The sequence below is a fragment of the Pseudorca crassidens genome, chromosome 11, assembly GCF_039906515.1.
Source record: "Pseudorca crassidens isolate mPseCra1 chromosome 11, mPseCra1.hap1, whole genome shotgun sequence".
Taxonomy (NCBI): Eukaryota; Metazoa; Chordata; class Mammalia; order Artiodactyla; family Delphinidae; genus Pseudorca; species Pseudorca crassidens.
This window is the reverse complement of record NC_090306.1, coordinates 105,383,299-105,401,328: the sequence shown is the minus strand read 5'-3', so window position 1 is coordinate 105,401,328 and position 18,030 is coordinate 105,383,299. Positions and strand designations below refer to the sequence as shown.

At 62.0% G+C, this 18,030-nt stretch overlaps 1 protein-coding gene across 8 annotated transcripts in view; it reads left to right on the top strand.

The window, feature by feature from the left end:
* Nucleotides 1-18,030, top strand: part of BRD1 (bromodomain containing 1) — a 34,862-nt gene that overhangs the window by 9,960 nt on the left and 6,872 nt on the right. For 2 of the 8 annotated variants that reach the window (XM_067698430.1, XM_067698429.1), the window contains exons 3-8: nucleotides 2,148-2,304; nucleotides 7,164-7,295; nucleotides 7,671-7,799; nucleotides 8,136-8,448; nucleotides 9,923-10,183; nucleotides 14,882-15,376. In XM_067698430.1, the coding sequence (XP_067554531.1) occupies nucleotides 2,148-2,304; nucleotides 7,164-7,295; nucleotides 7,671-7,799; nucleotides 8,136-8,448; nucleotides 9,923-10,183; nucleotides 14,882-15,376 (1,487 nt within the window). The remainder of the gene's footprint in view (nucleotides 1-2,147; nucleotides 2,305-7,163; nucleotides 7,296-7,670; nucleotides 7,800-8,135; nucleotides 8,449-9,922; nucleotides 10,184-14,881; nucleotides 15,377-18,030) is intronic. The other 6 variants (XR_010932708.1, XM_067698431.1, XM_067698433.1 and 3 more) reach the window with 6 other exon arrangements.

Below are 18,030 nucleotides of genomic sequence, written 5' to 3'. Positions count from 1 at the left end.
CAGCTCTCCCGGTGGTGGGTCTCTCTCTTCCCGGGCTCAGCTTGTGGGTGGCAGGTTGTTTGGCTGTGCTCATCACGTGTTTTTCCTCAGCTTATCTTCTCATTCTTTGTTTTTGGCTGCATTGGGTCTTCGCTGCTGCGCAGGCTCTCTCTAGTTGCGACAAGCGGGGGCTACTCTTCGTTGCAGTGCGCAGGCTTCTCACTGTGGTGGCTTCACTTGTTGTAGAGCACAGGCCCTAGGTGTGTGGGCTTCAGTAGTTGTGGCACGTGGGCTCAGTAGTTGTGGCTCACGGGCTCTAGAGCGTAGGCTCAGTAGTTGTGGCACACGGGCCTAGTTGCTCCGCGGCATGTGGGATCTTCCCGGACCAGGGCTGGAACCCGTGTCCCCTGCACTGGCAGGCGGATTCCTAGCCACTGCGCCACCGGGGAAGCCCCCACTTGTTTCTTCGCTAGTCTTTTTAGAGAGCACGGCTCCGGCCTTGCTGAGGCTTTCTCGTGTGTTGTTTCCCGTTTCATGATTTTTTGCTCTTTGTCTTTCTTCCCTTCGCTTTACTGAGATTTAATTGACACGTAACATCGTAAGTGCGATGATTCGAATCACTTATATGTTGTGAGTGTTTGCAGGATGAGGTCGGTTCGCTCATCCTTCACCTGCCGTACTGTTGCTGTGGTGGGGAGAAAATGGAAGCTCCCCTCAGCAGCCTTCCAGGGCGCTGCGCGGCCTTGGGGCAGTTGCCGCCACCTGTGTGCGGTCCTGGGACCTTCCTGTCTTGTCTTTTCCTGACTTCTTCAGTGGGGTGCTCAGCACATGACGAGTCAGCCTTGTATCTGTGCTGCCCCATTTGACTGTTGCAATAACTGAGTGCGTGTTAGAACACGCGTCTGCGTGTGTAGAGACCCCCGAGCTCTGTGCGTTAAGATGCATGCACTTTGCTGCCCCTCCGTCACGCCGCTGTCAAAAAGGTGAAAACAGCCCCCAACGGAAGGGCAACTCCGGGGTGCCCAAGGTGAACACAGCCCCGTCCGCAGACGAGGAGCCCTGGGGTCCCCGGTGCCCTCTGCTAGAGCCATCATGGGACAGCGGAGATGCTCTGGCCGCTGCTGGCAGGCATTCCAGCCTTGCCTCTGGTAGCAACGCGTGACCAGGTGTCCCGAGCGGGTGGGCCTGTGGGCACGCTGGGGCTTGGGCTCTGCGTCTGCCTGGCTGCTCTCGCTGACCCCTGGCCTGTGCTTGGTGTGGAGCTGCCCCTTTGGTGGATCTCCCCCGGGCACCCTGGGCAGGGCTGCCCTGTGTGGCGCGTGGCCTTCGGCACCGAGGCTCGAGCCGCATCCACTGCTTGAAGGAGGAGGACCGTCGTGGGTCTGGACGCGGCAGAGCCGAGGGTGTCGGCACAGTTCTGTGCAGCTCAGGATCGTGCTTTTCAAAAAATGTGCTCTTGAAATTCCTTAATTTCTGACCTGAAATGTTGACGTTTGGTGCACAGTGGGGAAGCCTCCTTGTCCTGTCGAGGTTCAGTTCTCGGCTGCCCCGCTCGTCTTCCTGAGGATGTTTCAGCAGCAGGGTGACGGCAGGGACCAGGAAGCTGTCCTGCTGGCTTCCAAGGGTTTTACGCCGTTTTCGCGTCCCCTCGTGCAAGTGTTGTTACAAATCTTTCACGCTTTGCAGTCCTTGAAAGGGTGGAGTGTCGCAGGCGGCTTGGGGACGCTCACGGTCGTTTTGGGGAAGGGTAGCTGCCCCCCTCCGCTGCTTCTGCCTCCATTTATGCCATTGCTTTCCCTCTTGAGGGGACCAGGGCGCCACGGCCCCGAGCCCCGTGAGAGTGGGTGACTCTGCAGGGTCGGCCACAACCTGGTGGAGGTCGGTGCGTGTGGATGTGCGACTCAGAGGAAGCGGAAACACCCAGGGCTCCACCCGTTTTTCTTCTTAGACGTGTGCTCCAAGGGCCGCTGGAGTGACCACGGGTGGACGCAGCCTGCGGGTAGGCGGAGAACCAGGGAGGCGGTGGTGGCCGTGAGGGCACCGCCGCTGAGAGGTGCGGTGGGATGCACGCGGTGTGTTAACAGTAACGCTGTGGTTTCTCGTTTCCATGATGAGAGCGCACCATTGTCTTGCTTTACAGCTAAACTCTGAGTTTTTCCGTGTTCTAGATTAAATAGGATTGCGAATCAGGTGGCCATTCAGCGGAAGAAGCAGTTTGTTGAGCGCGCCCACAGCTACTGGCTCCTCAAAAGGCTGTCGAGGAACGGAGCCCCCCTGCTGCGCAGACTCCAGTCCAGCCTGCAGTCCCACAGAAACACGCAGCAGGTACGTGCCCGCGCCCCCGGTGTCCCTCAGCCTCCAGTGCCTCCGAGGAGCTCGGAGGAGGCAGGCTCAGGTGCGTGGCCGGCCTCTCGGGCCAGGGGACCGCGTGCCGGCGTTAGCCCGGGGGGTGCAGGCAGTGCCTCCGTCTGCCTCTTTCCCGACTCTGCACGCTGGGATGCCTGCCGGGGGTGGAGCAGCAGGGGACAGGGGGCGCCGTGCGGGAGCGATGTAACTTGGGGGCCATGCCGAGGGCGACGAGGGCCAAGACAAGTGAGGGGGGGAGCAAAGAACAAAACCAGACTAGCGCTTACGTCTTAGCGGTTGATCTGCGTTCATAGACCCATCTGGTGTTGTAGAGCGTTTCTCTGAAAGGATGGATTTAGAAAGGAAGGCGTCGACTCTGTGCGATGCCCCAAAACAAGCAAGAGTCGTCTGCCCGTGTGTGCTGAGGGCGCAGCCTTCTAGACTCGGGCGCACAGCGGGGGCCCCCCCAACCGGTTCCCGTTGGATCGCTTTGGCTCCCGCCGCGCCCTGAAGGCTCTGCCGTCTGTCCCTGTGCATCATCAGTCAGAGGGGCCCGGGCGCTGCGTCCGGCATCTGGGTTCCTGGCGTGAAGGGAGCTCCCTCCGCTGAGTTCTGGTCGGGGCAGAACTGCCTGGCAGATGTGAGGGTCCCCATCCCTGGGGTCCCCACGTTGAGGGAATCAGCCGCTGTTTTCATCCCGGTGTTTCGGGAGTTGCTGCTTCCCGACTGCTGTCGCTTCTCCTTGGTCCCGGCGTGAGGCCCGGGCTGAGCGCTGCCCTCTCCACCTCGCCAGCGGCGACGTCCTTGCTAGGGAGCCCCTTCTCTCGATCTTCCCAGTCCTGTCGTGCTCACAGCGTAGGTCATTGAACGTTACTAACACACTTGGACGCTCAGTTTGACGTCTTAAGGCTTTCTGGAATCCAGAGGAACCGTTAAGATCCTGGGCCTCTGTGGGGTGGGCCGTGTCCCCGACCCTCCTCCATCCCTAGGAAAGGAGACACCGCAAGGCTACAGGGTGTGCTTCTCAGACCCGCTGCCCCCGAGGGTGTGCTGTTGGGGCCGTCTCTCCCCTGGGGGTCCTGGTGCCCGCAGTGCCATCTGAGTCCCCTCCCCCGAGACGTGGCACAGGCCTCTGTGCAGACGCAGTGCTGCCGCCCTTGTTTGCTCAGGTGGACCTTGCACACCAAGCGGCTCCCTGAGCCCTGGGCTGTGGCTACGGTGGACGTGCGCACAGAGGGGCCGGGAGGTGCCGCGTCCTGAGCCCTGCTGGCCTGCCGGGTGCTCAGCTGTCCCGCGCCCGCCTGCCCCCTCCATCCAGCGTCAGGACCGCTGACTGCTTGTGTTGGTCGTGCTGCCGACCCTGCGGGCCGGGGGCGCCCGTGCTCACCGGTGGGGGCCTGGCCCCTGGGGCTCACCCTCAGCCTTCCGTCAGACCCGGGCCTTAGTTAGTGGCGCCTTGCGCGCTCCTCCCTCCTCTGCATCGGGCCTGGAGTTCGGGTCTCGGTCAGGGCTGTGTCGGAACACGTGCCCGTGGGCCGGGAGGGCCAGCTGTGGGCTGGGGGCCGTTCAGGAGGCTGCAGGGCTGGAACCATGGGGACTGAGGTCAGCTGGCTTGCTTGGGTGCTGTCTCGGGAGCTCCAGGAAAGGGGGGCGGGGGCGGGGGCGGGGGCCCAGAGTCTGCAGGCCTCTGGGGTGGCGGGTAAGCAGGTGTCGCAAGATCGGGGCAGCGAGGCAGGACGGAGGGCTTCGTCCTCGCCTGGGTGACGGCAGAGAAATGGGAGACGTGGAGAATGCAGCCCCAGGAGTCTCGTCTCGGGGCCCTGGGGGGGCGCAGGGTGAACCGCGCTGGGAGTGGCGGCCCGGGGCCTATGTGGTTGCCGGTGGGACCTGGGCTGGGTTTGGGGGCAGGAAGCTGGGGGGTTGGAGGCGTGTGCACGCGAGGGGCCTGCCTGCACCTCAGGGGAGCGGGGTGGGGGGTCACTCCTGGTGGAGCATGTGCTCTCAGGAGGCCAGCACGAGGGTTCGAGACCAGTCGTGTTGTATTCCCATCCTGCCCCACACGAGGTAGATTTGTAACGATGGGAGGATTCACCCACAGGAAACGGGAAAGGGAAGCGTCAGCTCTCTTGGCAGAAGGAATTGGGAGGAACCACAGAGATCTGGGTCCTTATGACTTACACTGAGCCCTGAGGTGTACCTTGGCTTGGCCAGGAGAGGGCTCTGACTGGGTCTTACAGAGCCCAGCTGTGTGGCCTGTGTGGGCAGGGACACGGACGCGGGGCGGCCTGCCACCTGCCACGCTGGGGGCGTGAGCTCCCGCTTCGTGGGAAGGACAGGAGGCGGACGGGTGGAAGGGCGGCACCCAGCTCCTTCTTCCATCGCGTTCTAGCAAAGGTTGACTTGTGCGGACGTCCGAAACATTAATGTTCCACACGGGACGTTCAGGGCTTGGTGTGATTTTTGATGTTCTTTGAAACCTTAAAATTACTTGGTATTAGAGGTTAAGCTGACTCATTTAGCCCTGAGCCGGGCTCTGGAAGAGGGCACGTGCAGCCCTTCCCTCCCGTGGCCGCCTTCTGGTTGGGGACAGACAGACAGATGGAATGAGCTGGCCTGGGGCAGACGAGGCGCCTAGGGTTGTTGGGTGCTGCCTCCTCGGTGGTCTGTTGAGAGCGGGTCCCCTTGGCGGTGACCCTCCCTGGAGCCTGTCCTCCGCCATCCTGCAGAGCCTGCTGGGGGTGAGGGCCTGCAGCGAGTGCTGGGGTGGGGTGTGGCTCCTGTCCCTCCTGTCCTGCCTTTGAGCGAGCATGCCCGCCCACTCACCCCGATGCGCCCCCTGGCGGGAGAGCGTCCTCTGTCCGCTCTCTGGTGGCTTTGGGACAACACGGTTGTCCTGCTCTGCTGGGGCAGGGCCACTCGCTGTCTGCCTTGCTGCCGCTGGCGTCAGCTTCAGGGGCCGGGGTGGCTGTCCCTCAGGGTCTTTAGGCCCTTGGTGATGTCTGGGGAGTCGGGTGCGTGTGCCAGGGCCTCACCCCGCAGAGCTGGCCTGCCCTGTGCCTCCAGCACAGGGTTTTGATCCGACCTAGGTGGTCCTGACCCTGGGGGGGGTCTTGGCGTCTCCCTTCCAGGCGGTGGGTGTCCTCCCCTCCTGTGTTGGGTGGACCTCGGCTCGACTGCAAGCCGTCCTCTAAGATCCTCTTTCCTGAGAGTTTTTTGGAACCAGAAATGGCTTCATTACCGCCCCAGTTTATGGAACTTTCCAGGGTTGGTTTTAGGTGAAGTAAGACCACTTGAGCAGAGTCAGAAACTCAGGCCCTTTCGTGCAGAAGAGGCGTGGGCCTCAGTCAGGTCCTGCCAGTGGTTCCTGCGTGGTGGGGCCGTGGTACGCGGGGAGAGCCGCCCTTGGCGGCCCTTCAGCCCTGCAGCCGGGCGGTAGCGGGCAGTGCGCACAGCAGATGGGCACCAGGGGCTTGTTGGGGCTTACCTGCCTTCCTCTCCCTCATTATCAGCTAAACATCCTTTTAGCTGATATTTTCAGTGTCTGTTTCAGACTAACGGACAAGGTGATTTTCAGATGCTCTTGGGGAATTTGGTTTTCTAAGCCCACCTTTCAATGTATTTATTTACTGGCTTTGTTCATACAGCCGATGTTACTGTTAACTCCTGGTTGATGCCTGAGAATTTCAGATAACGTAAAAACAAGCCCAGTGATTGGAATCTGGTGGAGCCTGGAGGACGCCTGGCAGAGAGGAGGCCCAGGGCCAGCCCATGTCCCCGCACCCGGCCTCCTGGGCCTCGCTCTGCTGCGTTTCCCCGTAGAGCGAGAAGAGAGGTGCCTTGCAGCTCGTCATTGGTTCTTTGCCTTCAGACTCCAAGGTCCTAGAGGGCAGTGTCAACTCCTGTGTGGTGGCCTCAGGGTTGATCCTCACCGTTTCCGCCCTCGGGGCAGAGCGCCCCCTGCTGCCAGGTTCAGGCTTCGGACTGGGATAGGACTGCGATAAGCGTCGGGGGCCGGACCCCGCCTGCTGGCTGTGCTGTTTCCGCTCTGTCTGGATGGGGGTGGAAACCCGAGGGGCAGAAGGGACCGGGGAGAGAAGAGGGCCTGAGAGTTGTGCCGCGTGTTCCGGCAACAGTGCCGGCGCTGCTGCCTTAGCTGAGGCTGGAGGTGCGTGTGTCCACGACGGCAACAGGGAAGGGGAGCCCCGTGCATAAAGTCGGACTCGGCTTCGGGACTGCTGTAATCGGGAGGGCCCCAGACACCCGCTGGAAGCCTTAGCGGGGCTGGTGTGGGAAGGTGAGGAGCCCGACTGCCCCTTCCTCCCGGAGCTGTGGTCAGGCAAGCCTTCAGCTGAGATGCCGGCACAGGGTGGGCTGAGCCTGGGCACGTGGGCTTCCTGGTGGTGTTGGGCGCAGGCGGTAGAGGGTGGGCGCCTGGGGCTGGGGACGGGCAGCAGTCCTGACCCTCCGGGAGGAGCGCGCTGAGGGCCCGAGCGCCTGCGCAGCGCTGGGGCGGGAAGGAAGTGAGGACGTGTGCGTGGGAGGGCTGGGCGGCCTGGCTGGGTGAGGGTCTTGGGAGCGCCTAGCTGAGGCTGCCCGGAGGGCGCGCCGCCCGGGCGGCCAGGTCTCTCCACCGGCGTGCCCTGGTCCCCAGCCCTCGCTGCTCAGCCCCATCCCTCCCCACCAGCGCTGGCCTGGAGATGGGCTGGCAGGGTGCGCACGCGTGTCCCCAGGAAGGACGTGCGCGGGGCCGAGACGCTGGGGAGGTGGCGCCTGGGCCGTGGAGCCCTTCCTCGGCGGGTCTGTGCGGGGGACGAGGCCGACTCCATTCCTCTCTTCAGAGAGAAAACGACGAGGAGATTCAAGCTGCCAAAGAGAAGCTGAAGTACTGGCAGCGGTTGCGGCACGACCTGGAGCGCGCGCGCCTGCTCATTGAGCTCCTGCGCAAGCGCGAGAAGCTCAAGAGGGAGCAGGTGAGGCCGCGGGGGCGGGGCGTCCGGGGGCGGGGCGGGGCGTGCAGCTGCTTGTCCCCTGGGCCCGCAGTCCTCGCCCCCCTGCCTCCTCCAAGCCGTCCTCCCTGGTGAGGGGTGCAGGCCGGGTGACCGTCGCCCTGGGTGCCAGTGGCTTTGGGGGGGTGGCACTGACCTGTCTTGAAGGAGGCTGGCTGGCCTGGGGTGGTGTGGTGTCCATTGCGGTCCCGGGAAGCACGGGCAGGAAGGGGCGCCGTGTGTGCCCGTAAAGTGGGCCACATCGGCCACAGGGCGGTGTTGAGCGCTTGAGGCAGGAATAAGTGGCTTCTCAGCGGGAGGGTCCCCTTGGGCCCTGAGACCGCGTGCGCTGGCCCCCAGGTGAAGCTGGAGCAGGTGGCCCTGGAGCTGCGGCTGACCCCGCTCACCGTGCTGCTGCGCTCCGTGCTGGACCAGCTGCAGGAGAAGGACCCGGCCCGGATATTTGCCCAGCCAGTGAGCCTGAAGGAGGTGGGTGTCCTCGCCCTCGCGTTCCCCGTCCTTCCTCATGTCTGCGGTGACCAAAGGGATGAAGAAAGAGCCCTTCCCAGTGCGTGTCTGCCCGGCCAGGGGACGGGTTCCTGTGTTTGTGCTTTAGGGGCCTTGGCTGGGAGGGTCCTTGGAAGGACCCAGGCTTCAGTTTGGTGTGTCTCACTGCTGCCGCTCGGTACTGTGTGAGCATTGCGTGTGTGCGTGTTCATGTGTGTATGTGCACGTGGGGCTGCCTTACGTGGCAGCTGTGCTGGTTACGTAGCACGGATGAATCCTGTTTTGTCTGTAAACGGCTGTTTTCTTCCTTGGAATCAGGTCCCGGATTATCTGGATCACATTAAACACCCTATGGACTTTGCCACGATGCGGAAACGGTTAGAAGCGCAAGGGTACCGGACTCTCAGGGAGTTGGAGGAGGACTTTGACCTCATCGTGGACAACTGCATGAAGTACAACGCCAAGGACACGGTGTTCTACCGGGCGGCCGTGCGGCTGCGTGACCAGGGTGGCGTGGTGCTCAGGCAGGCCAGGCGCCAGGCCGACAGCGTCGGCTTCGAGGAGGCCTCAGGGATGCACCTGCCCGAGCGGCCCCCCGCGGCCCCCCGGCGGCCTTTCTCCTGGGACGACGGTAAGCGCGGCTGTCCGGGAACAGGCGGGAGGGTGCTCCCCCCGCAGACGCCGTGCGGGTAGGCCCAGGAGAAAGGGGGTGGGAGCCACACACTGACTTGAGGCTTCCTAGTAGCCTCATGAAAAAGCGGAAAACAGGCGAAACTTATTTTAGTGACGTGTTTTTAACCCACCGTGTCTCGTGGCGATTTTAACGTGTAAATGACATAAAGATTACGGAGGGTCGCCTCCACTGGCTTCCCATTTCCTCTTTGCTGCGTGGTGTGTATTTCACAGTCAGTGCATCTCTGTTCAGGGCAGCCACGTTTCAGGGTCCCACTTGAGAGAGACGCGTGGCCTGTGGCCCCGAGCAGGACGGCCTGGGTCGGCCTGATACAGACCAGGAAGCAGTGTAGCCGGGGCCTTGGGCCCATGTGGGCCCTACGGACTTGGGAGGGCGTCTGTGGCCAGAGCAAGGCTGTCGCTGTGCTTGGAAGTTAGCAGGGCACAGCCACGGGGCCCTCTCCCCGGCGGTGCACTCCTTGCGCCGTGGCCTTGGGGGGCCTGCCGTCCGCTGACTCGTCCGACCCTTGGAAGCTGCTGCCTTGCTGCACGGCTCTGCCCCCACAGGAGCCCTGGGCGGGCAGGGGCGCGGGGCCGCGGAGGTCGGGCCTTGCAGGAAACAGCCGGGCGAGCCACCACAAGTGCTTGCGTATGCTTCCGCACCCAGGTTTCACTGAGGATAGAATTAGGGATGCAAAGTCTAACCCGCCCCTCCTTCAGCATTGGGGTGCACGAGGGCGGGCCAGACGCTGTGGTGAGCTCCTCAAGCGACGTGCCTTCTGTCTCCGTGAACCTTCTTACCTGCGGGCTTTTGTCGGGATGCCTTCTGCTGTGTTTCCCTATGCCGTCGTCTCGTTCCCTTCGTGGACGAGGTGGCGCTTTAGTAACAGGTTTGCCTGTGGGGGAGGTGTGTTCCTTTGTCTGGGCGGCCGCGCGCTGCCGTTTTTGTCCCAGTTTTATCTGCAGGGGCTTCTGTAGACTTGTTTTGTTTCTTGCCCGCTTCTCACTGATTTAAGATAATCTGTGCTTTATGAATTTTGGTGTTTGGCTGAAATGGAAATTGCTAGCGGTTTTTGTAGTAAATGTGCCCCAAACTCCAAATTATCTGTGAATTTTGCAGCCCAGTTTTAGAAAAGCCAGACGGCAGCCTGGGCCTGAGACTTGAGGTCAGACACCAGTCGCGATGCGCAGACGCCCCACGCTGGCGCCCTCGGGGAGTCCACACCTCCCTTGGGCCCTTTCTCGGAGTCCTCGCTTGGCCTGGGCGGCTGGTCTCAGCAGGAGGGCTCGGCGTCCCTGGGCGCCGCCCCTGCTCCAGTGTACGCCCCTGGCGGCGGCCCTCGTGGGCGCCACGCGCAGATGGGGGCCCGGGGCTCCCCGGTGGGGCCGGCCGGGTGGTCTGAGGCTTCTGATGGCCGTGCCTCTGCTTCCAGTGGACAGGTTGCTGAGCCCGGCCAGTAGGGCCCACATGGTCCTGGAGGAGCAGCTACGGGAGCTGCTGGACATGCTGGACCTTACGTGCTCCATGAAGTCCAGCGGGTCGCGGAGCAAGCGGGCCAAGTTGCTGAAGAAGGAGATCGCTGCCCTTCGGAGCCAGCTGAGCCAGCAGCACAGCCAGCCCCCGGCCGCCGAGTCAGGTACTGCAGGCTTTGAAGAGGACGGTGCTCAGCTGGGGCAGGAGACCGGGGAGGAAGGTAAGCACGCTCGGGGGCGCGGGCCAGGAGTGCTCGGAAACCTCCGGGCACACGCCGGGCCGTCCGTGCCGTCCGCGCCGCGTTTGGGCACTAACAGGAGTCTGGGGCATGGAATGAGACTTTTTTCTCAGCTTGGTTCCGTAAAACTATTTCAGGAGCACCGTCTATGTCGTCCGCAGCCTTGCCAGGGTGGTTGGAGAGTGACGGGGGGCACGACTGTGTGTCGGGTCAGGATAGTGGAGCAGAGTCGTTGCACTGGGTGCCTGGTGACCTGCGCGGGGTGCGCTCAGCCCTCACTGACTCGCTTCTGGGAGGGCGGAGGGCCTGGGGGGTGCGAAGGTCCCTCCCGTGCTCCGTCGTGGGCCGAGCGTGTGGGGCACAGGGCTGGGCCGGACGCGCGCCCAGAGGAGCCCCCTCCCCGGCAGGACGGGCCGTGGACGCCAGTTCAGCCTGGGCTCTGGGAGGTGCCCTCCGGGGGCTGGAGCTCTAGGACGGGCCGAGGGCCCCCCCCATGCTCTCCTTGCCTCACCTGAGGGTCAGCACGTTTCAGGCAGCGACACGTGGAGTCAGACTCCCTGCGAGCACAGCAGTTGGCCGCTGTTTTACGGTCTTTCTGATTTTTTTCCCCACCGCGTCCAGATAAGAATAACAAAGACGTTAATCAAACCAGACGCCAGGTTGTTCTACAGCTTATCTTTTTAAAAGAACTGTGGTGTGCTGTGGACGGGTGCCAGCCTTGTAGACCTGCCACGTCCTGGCGGTGACCGCGTGTGCCTCTGCATGGGCGCCCATGAGTGGGCTGGCGCTGGGCGTCCCTCTGGCGGAGCAGTGTCCTGCGTGTCCCCCTCCTTTTTTATCCAGTTGCCTGAGGCAGCAGTGGGGCAGGAAGGACCTGGAACCCTGAGCTCTCTTCCCTTAGAGAGCGACCCTGAGTCACTCCTGCAGACTTTTCCTCGCGATGGCCTCTCTGTGTGCATGGCTGCGCTGTGAGCTGCAGGCTCTGCAGCTTCTCCTGGGTTCTGGGAGTTACGTTAGGTCCGTAGAGTCTGGGGGAGCCTCCCTGCCACCACCTGCGCCGGCCCTGCCTCTTGGGGCTCTGGTTCTGAGGAGCTCTTGCCCAAGGGGACCTTCGACAGCCGGGCCTACCTGGGTTCCCGGGCTGTGCCCCCTTCTGTGCCTTCAGGGGTCCTCGGGGTGCAGGGTGGGCCTGGAGCGTGGGTTCTGGCATGGGCACCTGCTTGCCTGCCAGCTGGCCCCTTCCCGCTGCCCGAGCTGCCCCTCCGGCTGAGGGCATGCGTTTCTCTACTTGTGCAAAAGAGTGGGTTGGGGGGAGAATGTGTCGACAGGTTGGTCCGCCATCAGCTTCTGAGCTCTCCTGCTGGGCAGGCGTCCCTGGCGGCCCCTCTCGCTGTTCCGTGGGGCTGGCCCACATCGGAGGAAGCAGGTGGAGGCGCGGCCGGCAGATGTGAGCAGGGAGGCCTGGAGCCGTGCTGGTTAGGAGCGACACGTGGAAGGAGAGGTGTGGGTGGAGAGGAGAAACAGCCGGGCTTGTCAGGGAGGGTGGGGGGCGCCCCCCCGTGAAGAAGCGGCGTGGCCTCCAGACATTGGGGCTGGAGTCGTGTGGCTGACACAGAGGTTGGTGGAGGCGGCGGAAGCAGCCGTTTGTGAGCGAGTGTAGAAACGTGTACTTGGGATCACCGTCCTGGGGCAAAACTCAAGAATCTTCTGAAAGACTCAGGACCACAATATCGATCCGTCGCGCTTGAAAGAGTGGTGATTTCTCAACATCAAACGCGGTCTTAGTTGTGATTTAATGTTCACGGGTTTCTGTTGGAAACCTGAGCAGGGAGGAGACGCTGGCGTCAGGCGCCAGGCAGGGGCGGCGGGCGTGGGGCTCCGCGCACCTTGGGGCGGGCGCCCGCGGACTCTGCCCGTCTGTGCGGTGCTGGTCTGGGGCCGTCAGCCGGGGAGCCTCGTGCCCGGGTCGTCGGTTTCACACACGGTGAGGTTTCCGTCGAGCAGCCGGGGGGTGCGGGCAGGGCAGTGAGGACGGCATGGCCGAGGCCGTGGGCCTGGGTCGCTGAGGGGCCTCTGCCTCTAGCTGTCGGGGCTTTGGTCCAGTGTCGGGTTCGAGCCCTGTCTCCGCTGTTTTAAGCCTGCGCCCGTCTCTTTCCCTGGAGGCTCCAGAGGGGCTGCCAGGGTCAGCTGGAGGCTCGAGTGAGGACAGGGGCCCCTGACTCGGGAGGGTCGGTGGCACGGCGTCCAGACAGGTGCCTCGCTGGGTCCCCGGGCCGTTTGTGGCTTTGCTTTGGAAGCGTCTCTTGGGCGGGTTGGCGCCACGGGTGTGGACGGTGGAGAAGCTGCCCTGCAGATGCCCCGAAGCAGTGGGGCAGGTGGGGTGCCCCGAGTGGAGCCGCCGGGCTGTTCTGTGTGTGATGAGCTCCTGTGAACAGGATTTCAGGTGCTCTGCATTCGTTTATGCCACGAACGAAGAGCGTTTGTTCTAGAAGTTAATCGAGCGCTTTTCACGAGCGTTTAAGCGGCGTGATTGTTCGCAGCCAGTGACTGTACAGGGACTTGCGCTCTCATGTCGGCTCCGTGTGCACCCCCACGCCCCCCCCCAGGGCTCTGCTTGGCACCTGCTCTGAGCGTGGCGAGCGCGGCGGGGTCATTGGTCACTGTGCTGTCTGTCCTCGTCTGACGGACGAGGGCACGGAGGCTTGGGGCCAGTGGCCTGCGAGGGTCCCGCAGCTGGTGGTGGGGGTGGTTTGCACCGGGTCACCTGAGCAGCTTCTGTCCTTGACGCCCACTCTGCATCTGCGCGGCCCTCAGAGGCCTGGGACATGCCTCTGTGAGCCGCCCCGGCAGACTGCAGGGCCCTGTGCCATAGCGTAGCCTTCAGGGAGGGGAGGGTCGGGTGGCCCCTCTGAAGAGCCCCCCCGTTCCCCGCGGCTGGCACAGGCTGGGTGTGGGCGCAGTCCGCTGTGGACCACGTGGTCCGGGGCCTCGTGTGTGGGCGGCCAGGGCCGTGGGCGCCTGCGGGGGGCTGCGGGGCGGCGGCTGCCCCAGCAGGAGCGGCCAAGCCTGGGGGTGGGGCCTGAGGTCGCCTAGCCCGCTTGCTGATTGGGGGGGCCTGGGGGGGGCGGCACTGCCACCCCTGCGTCCCCCTGCCTGCCGAGGCTGCGGCAGATGCTGACACCTTGTTGTCAGGTCAGCACGAGACCCCTGTGGGTCCGGGGGCGGGTGGGGGAAAGGGAGGGAGGAGGGCCCCACCCCTGGGAAGATGCCCTTGGTGTTCCTAGTGAGTGACAGGAAGCCTCCCAGCGGTCACTCTGCATGTCCCTAGTTCCCACCTGGTCAGTGTTCCCCACGTGGTCACGAGCAGCGGGCGGGGGAGGTTCCTCACCAGCCGCGCGCCAGCAGTGGGCCTCAGGCCCTAGCGTTTCCACACATGCGCAAGATGAGTCAGTGTCTCCTGAAACGGACGCTTCTAACAGCTTGTGGTCCAGGAGAGGCGCTCTGCTCATTTTCTGCGTCGCTGTCACGTGCCTTAACAGGCTTTGAGCGGCGGTTGAAAGCGAAGGCCCCTCTGGGGCAGAGCCTGACCACAGCTGCCTGGGCAGAGCGCTCCTGCAGTTCCGTGCCACCCTCCTGGGCTCCGAGCCTGGCAGGCTTTCCTCACCATAAGTTGGGAGAATTCTCGAAACATTTGCTCAGAGATGTAAACGAACCTTAGAAGTTGTGTAGCTTTTCATTTTCAGAATGACTTTGGATTTAAAATATTAACCTTATGTGTTCTAGACGGTTTTGGGGAGATGTGCAGGTTTCATAAAATAGAAACTGTACTTTGTGATGATACGTACTACTTAGTGTCTTCTGGTTTTATGTCATACGTCCTGAAGCCAGTATCTGCCTTGCCTGGAGAGCAGCCTCGGTGGCTTTATCCCAGAGGGTGTGCCCGCCCCGGCCAGCCCTCCCTGGGGAGGCTTCTCCAGCCTCTCGGGGCCCGGGGCTGACAGGCCGGCTCTCAGGCGTCTTGTTCCCATGTTAGTAACTTTTAAAGCCTTTTTCTTAAGAGGTTAAAACAGTCTTTGTCCAGAGGTTGTGTTTTTATATTTAAAGTCAGACTTAGGAGAAAGAACTTAGGTTGTAATGTCTCTGGAGGTGGCACAGAAGTTAGTGTATCTGAGAACAGAGTGGGAAGTGTTCCTGCTCTCCTGGATCGTTCGCAGCCACTCACCACTCCCTGGTTTTGACACGACTTAGAGTGCCCTGGTCAAAAGTCAGGTCTACGTGCTGTTTCCTCTGTCTGCTAACCTTGTGGACCAGGTCAGGACTGTGGGAATGCCCGCTTAGAGCCCCTTAGTTACGTGAAATATTTTTCTTCCTCAAGGTAAGTGGATGTTGATTGCAGAAACTGTCATGAACTCGAATGATGACTTGACGCTGGCGCACGTGCGGTGGTCCTCAGGGTTGTCTTCAGAGGGTAGCTCTGGACACCTGGGCGCCAGGCGCCGCGGCCTCGGTGTCAGGGAAGCGCACACAGGGTAACCCGCGGCTGCTTGCAGACAGTTGTGTGTGATGCTGTGTTTCCTTGATTGAATTAGTATTTTGGTGGACTTCACATTTATAGTAAGTTTTATAATAGATTTTATAATTATCAGTTTTCAAAAATCACTTTATTTATAATTTTTTCAGGAGATAAATCTCCCCCTAAACTTGAACCATCAGATGCATTACCTCTTCCTTCAAACTCGGAGACTAATTCAGAACCACCAACCCTCAAACCAGTAGAACTCAACCCAGAGCAGAGTAAACTATTCAAAAGAGTCACATTTGGTAATGAATCACATAGCACTTGCACTCAGAGCGCACTGGTAATCGGACACCCTCCAGAGCCCACCCTCGCCAGTAGTGGCGATGCGCCGGCGGCGGCCTCCGCGGTGGCGGAGCCATCAAGCGATGTAAACAGACGCACTTCTGTTCTCTTCTGCAAATCGAAAAGTGTAAGCCCCCCAAAGTCTGCCAAGAACACTGAAACCCAGCCAACTTCTCCTCAGCTAGGGACCAAAACCTTTTTGTCTGTAGTCCTTCCGAGGTTGGAGACTCTTCTGCAGCCAAGAAAAAGGTCGCGAAGCACCTGCGGCGACTCCGAGGTGGAGGAGGGGTCCCCGGGAAAGCGCCTGGACACAGGTAAATGCCGCGCCGGCCGCGTTCTGTCTCGGGGCGGGGCGGGAGTGGGCGGCGGGGGTGGGGGGTGGGGTGTGCCAGCAGCTTCGGTGTTTTGCACTTTGTTGTCCACGTAAGAAGACAGATGGTGTTTTGCTTTGAGAAGCCTTGAATCATAAGTCTGAGGTGGCGCCACCTTGGGGGGCCTGGGGGCTGGGGGCCCTGCTTGTCCCTCCCCTTGGAGAGCCTGGACGCAGGCCGCCTTCTGAGCGTGGCTGGCGCTTGGCTGTGCTGTCCGTGTGGTTGGGTCCAGGTGCAGCAGGTGACGGCGGGCGTCCCGCAGGCCTCCCTTCTGAGGCCCACAGGGTCTGGGCTAAATGCGGCGTGTCACCCACTTGCTTAAAGCGTCCTTTGACATTTTCTCGCTGTCCTGTGTGGCTTGGTTGGTACACCCACGATGGGTTATCTCCTGCTGAGATAACACTTGAAAGTGTTTCTCATTTGCTACTAAGCTTTTACGGCTTAATCGTCTAACTCACCCAGACACCCCTGTGCTGGCCCTGCGCCAGGAATTTCCCTCCGGCTTTGTTTGCCGAGGCACCTTCCCGCTCTCTCAGAGCCAGTTTCCAGCCGTGCCGCCAGGAGGCGAGGGGTGTCTGTGCTGGTCGCCTAGCCGGTTGCCGTCCGCGCCCCTCCACGGCGGCGGGCCCGCGGGGCTGTCTCCTGGGGGCGGTCTGAGCTCCCTTTGGTCCCGGACGTGGACCAGAGCCGGCTCGTGTCCGCTGCTGCTCTGTCTGCCGCATCCAGGCAGAGAAGTGCGTCTCCTCCTCCGGCGGTTGACTCAGTTTGAGCCACGGGTTCGTGGGGCCGGCTGGGTGCCTCGGTCCCGGGCGTCCACCCTGGAGGGGCGGGCGGTTGCAGCCCGGCGTGCGGGGAGGTGTGTCGCCTGGCTGGCTGTCCTTCCACAGTAAACTTTTGCACACGTGATTAGGGTTATTGAAACGTTACATTTTGTGCTTTTAGTTCGATGGATCAATATCAAGTTGGTGTTTTTTGATAATTTGTTAAAACTTTATTTCTGAGTGCTGCCAGCTGCTTGAGTGTGTCCAGGGTACAGATACAGTGGAGCCTGTGTCAGTGCTCGGGGCTCCTTAACTAGCCTGGGGCCTTTCTCGGCCGAATTTAGGGAAAGAGCCTCGGCTTGGTTTTCAAGCGCACTGGAGGGTCCCGGCATCTGCACCGGGAGGCGAGTCAGGGCGTCGTGTTCTGGTGCACCGTTCGCAGGGCACTGCGGTCAGGGGCCCCTGGCGAAGCTGGTGTCCGGGGGGTGGGCTGCCAGGCCCCGACGTGGCCCTCGCCGCCCGGCTGTTCTTCTGGAACCGTTGCCCCCCATGGGCCTTCAACCGCCGGGCTTTCGGGGCCCTGTTGGACTCCCTCACCAAAGGTCCCTTGTAGAAAATCACGTCCGCTCCTTCCGGTTTCCGTGTGTAGAAAGTCACGTCCGCTCCTCCCGGTTTCCGTGTGTAGAAAATCACGTCCGCTCCTTCCGGTTTCCGTGTGTAGAAAGTCACGTCCGCTCCTCCCGGTTTCCGTGTGTAGAAAATCACGTCCGCTCCTTCCGGTTTCCGTGTGTAGAAAATCACGTTCGCTCCTCCCGGTTTCCGTGTGTAGAAAATCACGTCCGCTCCTTCCGGTTTCCGTGTGTAGAAAATTACGTCCGCTCCTTCCGGTTTCCGTGTGTAGAAAATCACGTCCGCTCCTTCCGGTTTTCGCGGCTGAGCCGAGGATCTTGCAGGTGTTCAGTGGTGATGGTTCAGGCCGGGAGTTTCCCGCAGGCTTTGCATGAGGGCCGGGGCGCGTCCGAGGTGTCGATCCCTATGGCCTGGCTCAGACGGAGCCCTTTGCTTCCCATTCCAGAACGGCGGTGCCTGCAGTGGTGTGCGGTGAGTCCTCAGTGTCTGCTCGGCCCTCGGCTGGCCTGTCGCCCGGGCGTCTCGTGGGCTCCGCGGCCGGGTCCCTTGCCCCGAGCGGCAGTCTTTGCAGTCTCGGGATTTGGGGTATTCCGAACCTTCTGTTTTCCAAGGGTCCGTCTGCGTGCTCTGCCTCGTAGGGAGCCCGCGGGTGTCCACAGTGTGCTGCAAGGCCTCCAGGTTAGGGTGAACCCCGCCTTGTTCGTTCCGGGCACTCAGGCCTCTCCTCGGAAGCGCCCGCGGGCGGCGTCGGCACGCTGGCTGCTGCTCCTGGAGCAGTGCCGCCAGGCCCTGCGTGGTCTCCCGGCTTCTTTCTGTGACCGCTGGCTCGTGGGCCCCAGGCCAGGACACCGTGCTGCCCGTCTCCTCGCCTGAGATGCCTGCGCGCGGCTCCCGTCGTGCGCGTGGCGGGCCGTGTGCGCTTGCGTCTGTCGCCGTGTCTGCAGGCTGCTCGGGCAGGAGGCTGCTCTGCGGGGCCTGCGTTCCGACTGAACGGCTTTTTCGCTGGTTTCCAGGTTCTCGTTTTAACTACTAACACGCTGGGTAGTTCACTCTTTGAATCCTAGTTATTTTTTCTTACCTTGGACTGGAGTTGTGCAACGCGGTCATTTTGGAACGCAGAAGGATCCCTGCACCCTTGCGTTTCACCCAGTTCTTGTGGATGACATTGGAAGCATCCGTTCAGCCGCCCTCCAAACAAAAACACAA